Source organism: Eurypyga helias, unplaced genomic scaffold, assembly GCF_000690775.1.
Source record: "Eurypyga helias isolate BGI_N326 unplaced genomic scaffold, ASM69077v1 scaffold37906, whole genome shotgun sequence".
Classification (NCBI taxonomy): Eukaryota; Metazoa; Chordata; class Aves; order Eurypygiformes; family Eurypygidae; genus Eurypyga; species Eurypyga helias.
This window is the reverse complement of record NW_010259156.1, coordinates 15,223-25,917: the sequence shown is the minus strand read 5'-3', so window position 1 is coordinate 25,917 and position 10,695 is coordinate 15,223. Positions and strand designations below refer to the sequence as shown.

Sequence of the window (10,695 nt, the reverse complement as noted above, 5' to 3'; positions counted from 1 at the left end):
GCACTTTTAAAGTGATTTTCAAGCGGGCTTCCCCCAGCAGGAGGTGCACAGTGCAGTCACTCACGCTCCTCTCAGCGTACAGCCCTGCTGCTGATCGTGGTATAGGGACAGAGCCCCAGGGCGAGGTATGGGGACACCTTAATCTGCCCAGGCTGCTGAGAAACACGGTTTGTCACTCCACTACAAAGAAAACCAAATTTGCTCTGAAGGGGTATTTAATACAGTGAGGGTCCAGCTTTCAAACACTACACAGTATGCTAAATGTTATGAGTACAGTTACCTATGGCAAGCAGTTAAGCAATGCTAGTTCTTTGATCTACTTCTCCCCAGCAGGCTTTTTTTTCAAAAGGAAAGCTCAGTCCCTGGCATTGTAAATCTCAATCACACATAAGGCATAAAATGAGTAGGAAAACAGGATGGGTTAACTTAATCCATTTGTTCAGCTTGCTCTCAGTTTCTATCAGCTAGGAGCGAAATAGATGAAGTCAACAGCAGACCAACTTCTCAAAACTATTCAGTATTTCCAAATAGCTGGCATGGATTTGCCACATCCTCCAGTTTGATAATCACTATTATCTTTGTGCAGTTGTACTGACACGTTTCTCAAGCTTGCTTGGAAGAACATTTCGGAACTATTTTTAGGGAGCATATTGCATTCCATTCAGTATGTCTGCCCTGTCAGAAAAGGCAGTTAGACTGATCTAAACAGGACAAATCATCCTTGCTGTTATTCACCTATTCAAGTCCTCCTAGTTAAGTTACAGGGATTTTCTAGCACTTGATGTTACCCTGCTGCCTTGGCCTTCCCTCTGTTTGTAAAGACATAATGTACATTTGAAAGATGAGGAAAAAGCAAAATATTCATCACTCACTCATCAGCAATAACCACTAATGGCTCCATTCAGCATCTGCTTTAAGCCCTTCATGGTGAATTTCTTACCAAGCCTATTTGAACCCTCTAGCTTTTTCCAAACATGCTACTCAAAGATCTCCCAACAATCCAATTTTCAGAAACACTACCCTCTGGTCTTTATTTTTAAAACCCAACATATCTGAGGAGTACAAACAAAACCAGTAAAACCCTTACTCACCAGTAGATTTGTGATTAAAAAAATAAAACACAGTTTAAGGTCTGAAGTGTTTCCTAGTCAACACCGCCCAGTTTATATAAAAACTCTTTGGTGGGACAGAATGGAAGGAGAGCAGGGAAGGTGTAAGGTAAAGCCTGAGAGCGCAGAAGCCCTTCACTGTGCATTCGGATCGCTCCTTCCTCCATCTAACACAAAAATAACACATCGAGTCAAAGACTATTAAATGTCTACAAAAAAAAGAGTTATAAAAGCTGGAAGTTCTTGTAGTGGACAGTATGCACAGGACAGAATCATTTTAAAGTTAAAAGCTTAGAGAAGTTTAATGGACTGAGATGTAGTTCAGCACAGAACAGGATGACTGCCACCAAACAAGCCTGCTCTGCAAATAGCCAGATCCACTGGAGTCCCTTGTAGAGGCCCCCCAGGTTCTACCATTCATTTTCTTACACGGTTAAAATACAACAATTCGTGTATACCCAGAGGAGTTGAAATGTAATGACACATTTCCCATTTTATAGAAATAACTGCAATATTTCACTTTGCAAAAGGAAGCAGTAGCAAGTACCATGCTATTATCCTGATCCAGACAAAAATAAATCACTTTGTCCATGTACCTTCCCTTCTGCTCAAAAAGGTTAATAATAAAGAAATAGACAAGCTAAGAAATAAAGTACAGCTTAACATAGGGGGGAAAAAAGTACAAATTTCTTTGTTTCATTAATAAAACACGATACCCATCCCACCTCCCAGCTCCCCACCCTGAAAAGCAGTGCATTATTTTCTGTACAGCCCCAGCCTAATTTATTCCAGGATGAAGAGGGAAGGCAGTACTTTGAAATACAAGACAACTGGAAAAAGTATTTGAAGTGCAGCAAATCCCTACAATGAATGGATGTAAATACCATTAGGAAAGGAACAGGGCCATATTCCCTCAATAGGCCACTGACTAAAGACAACCTAATGCCAACAGTGGTCTCATTCCTTATTTACTTCCTCATTCTTCCCAAAACATCAAGAAAACGTCAATTTGTTCTTGCTCTTACACTCCTGAGGCGGTCATTTGGCAAAAATGCAGAGCCCACCTCTGCTGTGCAATACCTTTATCGTCCCTCCATCATATGAGGAAATTCTTCCACTTTTTTATTTATATGTAAAGATACACAATATATTACGTTTGAATAATAATCTTTATTTCTTTATTAGTTTATTTGTAAAAGGTACATTGTAATCCTGAGCTACTGCTTTTATACATTTAGCATCATACAAAGACAGATCATTTACATTTATTGTGCTCCAAAATCCTTATCTGGATATCATTTTGTCCTAGCAGGAACATAGATAATTTAAATTACATGTATCCCTGAAACATCCACATTAATTTACCCATCTGACCCCATTATCTAAATTACTACAGTCATCTAAATCACTCAGGACATTCCTTCCAAATTTAGCAAAAACTTGTTGAAAACTGTAAAGATGGGCAGTGCAAGAACTGGTCCCTCAATCCTCTGTGAATACATCATGAGAAAAAGCCTTCTGTTTCCGTATTCTCTTGGCAAGTCATTGCTAAATTGACTAGATGTACTTTGATGGAATGGTCCAAGTAACAGTTTACTCATTTTCTTATTACAGCAGTTAACGTGAATTTACAGTGTCTCCCTTCACAGTGACCAGCGCGTAACTCTCCCAAACAGGGAAAATCTGACACGGTCAGAGGAAAGTAAGAGGCAGCCCACCACCATCGTACTGTCACCTACGTGACACTGAAGTATTACGAAACATGTCATATGAAATGCTTCCCTTAGACCCTGTAAAGGAACTTGTACAAATAACCAGAGTTAAAGTTCCATAATCCGAGCATGGCTTTTAGGATTTGCCAGTTAAAAAACAAAAAACCCAAACACCTAAGTCCCAGGATCCTTGAGAAAAGAAAAAAAAAGGCATTTATCCTAACTGAAATCCAATCCTGGGTAAGTGGAAATTTAATCGGACTACCAAAATAGTATCTCTCTACCTGAAAAATCTCAAAGCATACAGTGTTTACAAATGTCTCTCTAGCAACAGTGTCAGTCTTTTAAAGTACACTCGTAACTTTCCTTTCCTGAATAAGGTCACTATGATCTTAGGCAAAAGATACAGTAAGCAGTTCAAGCAAAATGCTTATTGCTTAGGTTTTAAAGCAAGCCACTTTAATATAGTTTTAGTTAAAATGTTAAGTACAAATGTGAAGCTACTGTAGAAACACTTATAAACACTCTTGCTTTTGAATCCTTACTGATCATCTAGAAAAACGGCAGACGGATTTTAAGACAACAAAAGAAATGTAAAACTTAATACTGTCTGTTGAAATAAAATTCAACACCTATAAAGACAGAGTTATGAACATGTAAACACAGCTTTAGTATTCAGAGCTAGGGAATCTAGCAGCAAAACAAACTATTTGCATATTATGTAGTGCAATGAACATTTGTTCTTAGAGACCCCCAGTCTTAAACCTACTTTGAACAGAATGGAATCCTTACAGGAAAGGTTTTAAAAATGTCCAAGATGTAATATCCAGAATTACTAGATGTTCATCCGCTATAATCTAACAATTTCTCTATGCAAAACTGTGCTCTGGATAACTGACTTTAATGGCTCCCCAGTAGCAGGCTCGGATGAAGCAGATTAAACCTAAGAGATAAGCAATAGCCCAAGAAACGTACGTTGCGTGAAATCGCCTGGCGAAATCTTGTGTACCAACCTAAAGAGAGAAGACAAGAGTCAAACATGCAGCACTACCTGCTCTTCTATTAAAGGAGAAGCATTTTGGTACCTTTTTTACTCTGATAAGGATAAATCAGGTATTTTATTAGCTTAATTTTACAGAATCACAGGATAATTGAGCTTGGAAGGGAGATCAGGAGGCCTCCAGTGCCAACCTTCTGATCAAAGCCGGGTCAACCCTAAGGTAAGAACAGGTTGCTCAGGGTTTTAACCCACCCGGGTCCCAAAAAACTCCAAGGATGGAGGCGACACAAGACTCTGGGCACACACCATGGTGAAACATTTTCATTGTTTTCAAACTCAGAGTAAATTTTCTTTAACAACCTTACTATCTCTCACCGTTTTTATTTCTGGCTGTCACTGTTTTTACTGGGGAAACTGGAAAGTCCTTCACACCTCAATTAAGCTTACACATTAAAAACCACCCAGGTTATAACTCAAGTTGGATGCATAATGAGAATCCCTCATGAATTCAGCTGCAGGCATTTCCTCATATTTTTCTGGGACTGCTGGGTAGAAATTTGGCTCTAGTAACTGGTACCAGATACTTCGGAGACAACCAAACCAGAGACTTTTCTAAGTAACAGAGTAACAACGTTGTGAGCCTTTTCATTTGTAAATGGCTTATTGCCTGGTTTTACTCCTTATAGCTTGTACAAGTTATGAAGGAACATACATGTTTCTAACTCTTGGAATCCCATTACCCAGCACTGCAGTGGAGCTTCCATTCCTGGCTATACAGCAATACGTATTTCTGGAAACCTGGAAGTTTTCTTAGCCCTAGCAAGATGTTCCAGTATTTCTACAGAGAAGTAAAACCATTTTTCACAAAACTGAAGTTTTTAGAAAGATGAAGAGTCAAATTTAACATCAGGAAGAAGAGATTCTCGAAGTGCCAGAACATTTTCTTTAGGAACATTTCGTTGTTCTGGCTAACTCAGATGATTAAGACTATGACAAAAAACACATAAACTTAGGAGGTTTTTACTCAAATGTTGGGGAAAGAAGAGCCGGTCGACCAAGGGGGCCAGCCCCTTTGTACATGCACACCCCTGCATGCAGTTGCAAGTATATCACTGTATATCACTCACAGTTAATCCAACTCCAATGAAGATGCATATCATTCCAATTGTAATGTATGCACAGCAGCGTCTCCGTGGCAGTGCACTTCCAACAGAAGAACTGTTAGAAAACAAATGGTATTTTAAATTAAAAACAAAAAAAACCCTACATAAATAGCAACTGTTCACTCTAAACGGGGAGGAGTGGAAGAGATTGGCAATACACATACAGCATCTTAAGTTTATGAAGTTGTAGGCAAAGTCTGCAAATATACCAAGCAGCAAAAGACAGAGTCCATGTGTTTGCTTATTGGTGAAGATTATCTAGTATCTAAAAATTTGGATGCTTAAAGAGAGGTACCACATGTACAGTTTGAGTGCATCTACCTCCCCTATCCAGGGTGCACCCAGGTAAGTATCCTGAATAGCCTTTGGACTGCAAAACTCACGTCTGCTTTGCAGCTTCAATGCAGGTGGTAAGACACCCTTTAGACTTTTAATACATGCCTTTAATCCACTCACTGCATCTAAGTAACCGGAAATCAGCTCTACCACCCCTAGATGTCATTAACAGCCTGCACCGTGTATTTCCTGGAACGGTTCACTCAGCACTGCTGAGTGGCTAAACTCTACCCCATTTCTTGAAGAGAAAAAACCCAAACATGAACCATTTTTCATAGTCAACATTTCCAAAGACTGAAATTCTTTAGATCATTTAAGGCAGCTTTTAGTAACTTCAAAAACACAACATGTTTTTTCCTTTCCAATTTACTTGTAGAGCTCTATCCCAAGTTACGCGAGCGGCACAAATCACTGCTGACAGCCAAGGTAAATAAATCCCCTCGAAGTTGTGTCACTCATGGCCTAGACGATGAACTCTGCCACCAACAGCCTTGTCTCTACCTGCTGCATTAAGCTATTAGAGCGCTTCAGTCAAACAGAATATGAATTGCAAATAAAACACTGCATCCTTTACTACAGGTTAGAAAAACTCTTCCAGAAACTCAGCAAATGCATCAAGTCAGAGATTTGCAAGCATGTACTGATGAGGAAAACAGGAACATCATTTAATTCCACTGGAACAAAGTGAGTATGCAGGTCCACTGAGCAGACCAGAGGCAGAGGGGCTTTCATAAAACATACCGTCTATCTTAGAGGTACTTCTGAAGCATCCTGAAGCGTACTATTATTAGTTAAGTACCTCATCCCATTCCGGGAGATCAGTGTGCCTTTGAAATACTGGGATGCTTGTATTCTGCATTCAAAGATGCAAGGGAAGTCATTTTCATCTCATGATAGCGCCACATATTCAAAATAAACATAACAGAAGAAAGCACTGCTGAACTACTGAAGTAGTACATCTGTCATATGACTGACCAAATTTCTGGCTCCAGTTAATTAACCACATAGTAAGGCCTCATATGCTTAGCATGTGACTAGAATTTTTTAAGCATTCATCTTAGCCTTCAAATAGACTGGTTTAAGCAGCTTTACTCCAACGTTATTTCTTTACAAGGAATTTCTAAAATGCTCCAAGGGAAAAAAAACACCCAACCCACAACACAGTCCTCTAGCTAACATGGCCACACTGAGCTTCACCTTGCAAGGCAAAGGTTGAATCCAGCGACCACTCACAAGCCATCTGTTACACATTTACAGGAGAGGAAAAGTCCCAAAACTGTTCTGCTCATTTATTTCCCACGGGAAATTACTTCTTACCAAAAGCTTCAACATACACATCTGGAATGGGGCAGGGGGTTGTGTGGGCTGTGATTAGGGTGAGAGAATCCCCAGCTGGGGAAATAATGGTACCTTACCACCCTCTCACACACCCTCAGTGTTGTCTGATTCCAATTTAGACAAGGTAAAAAAAAAAACAAAACAGAAGTTTTTCAGAAGGGAATGTCTCCAAAAGCTGAACTGATGAACACTGAGCTTGCCAAACTGAACTCAGAGTCCCTCCTTGGCAGGACTTCCTGGCTGTGTACTCAGAAAGTTAATTCCATTACACAGTTAGATACCTTAAGATAAGCTGGTAGAAATGTCATGTTCAATACACCTAAAGCACACGTGATACTTACTGTGCCATGTTTGACATGGAGACAAAGTTCATTTTGGGAAAGAGGCCTTCACTTTCAGAGCTGTCTGACTTATGACCTTGGTTTTGTAATCATAATATTGCAGGTGCTATGTGTATTTTCCAACCATATTTCTCTAATGCTCCATCCCAACCTATCCAGTAATCACAGGATGGTTTGGATTGGAAGGGACCTTAAAAGACCATCCAGTTCTAACCCCCCTGCCATGGGCGGGGACCCCTTCCAATAGACCACGTTGCTCAAAGCCTCATCCAGCCTGGCCTTGAACACTTCCAGGGATGGGGCATCCACAGCTTCTCTGGGCAACCTGTGCCACTGCCTCAGCACCCTCTCCATGAAGAACTTCTTCCTGATATCTAATCTAAACCTCCCCACTTTCAATTTAAACCCGTTCCCCCTTGTCCTGTCACTACAGACCCTTGTGAAAAGCCCCCCCCCAGCTTCTTGGTAGCCCCTTCAGGTACTGGAAGGTGCTATAAGGTCTCCCCGGAGCCTTCTCTGCTCCAGGCTGAACAAGCCCACCTCTCTCAGCCTGTCCTCATAGCAGAGGGGCTCCAGCCCTCCGAGCATCTTCGTGGCCCTCAGTAAGAAAAGCTGGGAGAGAAACCATCACCTCAAATACCACAAAAAGGAAATTTAAATGATGTCATAATTTAATTTTAAGTGCCTTTTTCTTTCCACAGAAAGCAAAGATGAATTAAATATATTTTAAGTTTCTACAGTCACATATCAGACCTGGGAATATGTAGCAATCCCAATAAATCAGAACTTATTTTTCATCTCCCAACAGTAATATGAGCCACTGGACCACTCTAAGTAGTGAAGTTTCTCTCTACCCACCCCAAATTACACATAAAAACCCTCAACTAAATTGAATAAAGAAAGCTGAAACCCTCCCCCAAACCTACCACCTGCAGCAGCTCCGACAGGCACACTCAGAAATACTAAAACTGGTTTCCAATGGACGTTTTTAAATCGCAGAAGCCGTTTCCATTGTGGGCCTAATGAGGGAGAAAGTCTCTACAAAGCTACCCAGAAGGCAGGGGTTTGTTCTTTGAGCTGCTGCTAAGGAAGCAAAGGCACCTGCTAGAGCTTTGGGCAGCGGCAGCAGATACAAAACACACCAAAGCCAATTTAGCATCAGGTAGTAATTAGAAGAGGAGAAAACTACTATAAGGGACAGAGGCTATTACAGAAGTAGCACAGGAAAGAATGCAGGGTCCCTTGTGCTGCAAATAATAGGAATTGCTGCCAGGATTTCAGACATGCTTTTAGAAGGGTTTTTAAGAGGAAGATCAAAATGCCTGTATTTTGAAGGTGAATAGCACTGCAGAAATGAGCCTCCAGACTAGTGACAGGGTTCCAACATCCCTCTCTTTCCTAAAGGTCCTGTAGACTTTATGGGACTAAAGTGTTATAAACTCATTAGGGTTTATCATTGTGTCAGATCTTAAAGAAAAATAAGTAGGTTCTAAAGAAAAAAAAAGATTTGGCATTCTGAATTAAAATCTTGTACCATTCAATTCTCTTTCTTGTAACCAAATTCATGATCCTGAAGTTTCTAGATGATTTGGAAAAGAGAGCAGTGGACAAGAAACAGTTTCTGCTTCTTCCCCATCATTAAATGAGAAAAAAAATACCAGAAACCCTCCTTAAACCTCTCACTCTTTCAGGAAACAGGCTGATAAACATTTTGTATTTTAAGGAATAAAACACTAAAACAGTGAAAGAAAGCTTCTCCCCCATTCCCAGGTGTCATCCCCTACACTACATACTGCAACAATTTCCTCCTTAGCTACACTGGTTGTCCCAGTGCAGTAGGTAAAATGCAACAAGGGCCATTGTCAGGCAGAACTGCTCCGCGTTAGGGGGGTAGCTACAAACACCTTTCCTATACTGGCAAGACCAAGTTTGCAGTTCACTTCCAAAGAGATCTGGTCATTTACCAAAAAAGTGATTTTATTCTCTGCATCACAACTTACTTCCTGTACTTCCCAAGTTATTTTACAAGAAAATTTACTCGGGCATGGGGAGAGGGGACGGCCCATGTGACAGAACACGTGTTGACAACACAGACATAAAAAAGTATGTCATAAAATAACAAATTTGTGACCACAATGGTGGCAGGTAGATGGGATTAAAAACAAATGAGAAACCCAAGATGCTCTTTCTCCCAACATCCAGATATGAGAGGTTCCATTGTTTATATACTCTGAGGCAAAACTGCTTTAATTTCATTGAGCATTGTTTTGGTTATTGACCTTTTCCTGTAGTAATTTAATTTCCCCTGCAGTTTTACAAGACACTCTGAATATTAAGATCTAGTCTTTGTCAACCAAATAGGTGCTCACAAGCTATTTGCAAAGACTCACCGCACTTTTAAAAATATTTGAAACAAAATCATGAAAACCACTGAAGAATCTAGAAGTCTCTGCAGATGGCTTCGTCCTACTGTTGCAGCAGCTCAAGGTGCCTTTTGCTTCAGTCTACAACATTCTTTTTTCACTGACAATCATCATCTGAGTCAGAAGGAATGAATAGCTTTGCATCTGACTCGTCAGCTACTAACGAAAAAGAGTTTTGCATTAATAAAGAATCCCACATTCCCTTCCGATTACTGGGCTGCAGGTACCAGGACCTCTGAGAAAGGGCTGACAGAAAGCAGCAGGTCACTGGTGTTATTTATGCCACCATCGTGACTCAAAGCTCTGCCTCACCTATGCTGTGCCCTAAATCCATGCATTACAGATGTTTATGCTGCTGGAAGTGCAGAAATCCTGACCATCGCATCTCAAACGTGGGCAGACACCAAGCAACTCATTCAAAGCTGAACTACAGCACTCCATAGCCAGCATCTTCAGCCCAAGGACAGACATACCTACTGGTTAAAATTTGTTTTGGATTCTGCAACTCAGCTGACACACAAGCTGAAGTTTTCACAAATTGCAGTGCAGGGATGGTCTGGGTTTATTACAGATAGCATGCTTTGCACTTCATGGATAAAAACAAAAAAATCCTTAGGCTCCAGCTAGATTTTAAAATACAAGTAAGATAAATCAACAGAAGACAGACTAAAAGATCACATAGTTTGACTTCTGGACTGTTGCTTGGAGTGGGGTTTTTTTGTTATTGTTGGGGCTAGGTTGTGTGTTTGGTTTTTTGTTGTGGTTTTTGGGTAGCTTTGGTTTTTTTAAGGCTAAACAGCAAATAATTTTGTACCAGAGAATAATCAAGAAAAAAAAAGCTGATGTCAGCTATAAGGTATGACATGATACAATATAAAACATAACTGCAATTAGTTTTAAAACAAGCAAAAAAACCCCACTGTAGAACACCAAACCCACCCCCAAGGATTGAAAAGACTGAATGGAATTACAATCAGTTAAAAAAAAACCAAACCAAACACCACCCAAAAAACCAAAACAACAAAAACAAACCACCCCAAAAAACCCCACTAAAATCCCTGCAAAGCAACATCTCATCAAGGTCATGAATTCACTTGACCTAAGCAAACTAAAACATACCCACTACTCCACACCCGATCAGTTGCACTCCGGAGGTTAAACACACCACTAGGCTGACTCCTCGATCGTATTTTACTCCATTAAAATATTTCAATCACTGCTGAAGGCCAGGCCATGCCAACATCCACAGTACATGTATCCTAAGCCTTCTGTT

The 10,695-nt window shown here is 40.3% G+C and overlaps 1 protein-coding gene across 1 annotated transcript in view; it reads right to left on the bottom strand.

Annotated features, from left to right (window-relative positions):
- Positions 1-2,257: 2,257 nt before the first annotated feature.
- TMEM55A (transmembrane protein 55A) overlaps positions 2,258-10,695 on the bottom strand; it is a gene marked incomplete at its 5' end in the record, with an annotated part of 18,155 nt that continues 9,717 nt past the window's right edge. Inside the window, 2 exons of the mRNA XM_010154597.1 lie at positions 2,258-3,834; positions 4,949-5,039. Coding sequence (XP_010152899.1) covers positions 3,691-3,834; positions 4,949-5,039 — 235 coding nt within the window. The remainder of the gene's footprint in view (positions 3,835-4,948; positions 5,040-10,695) is intronic.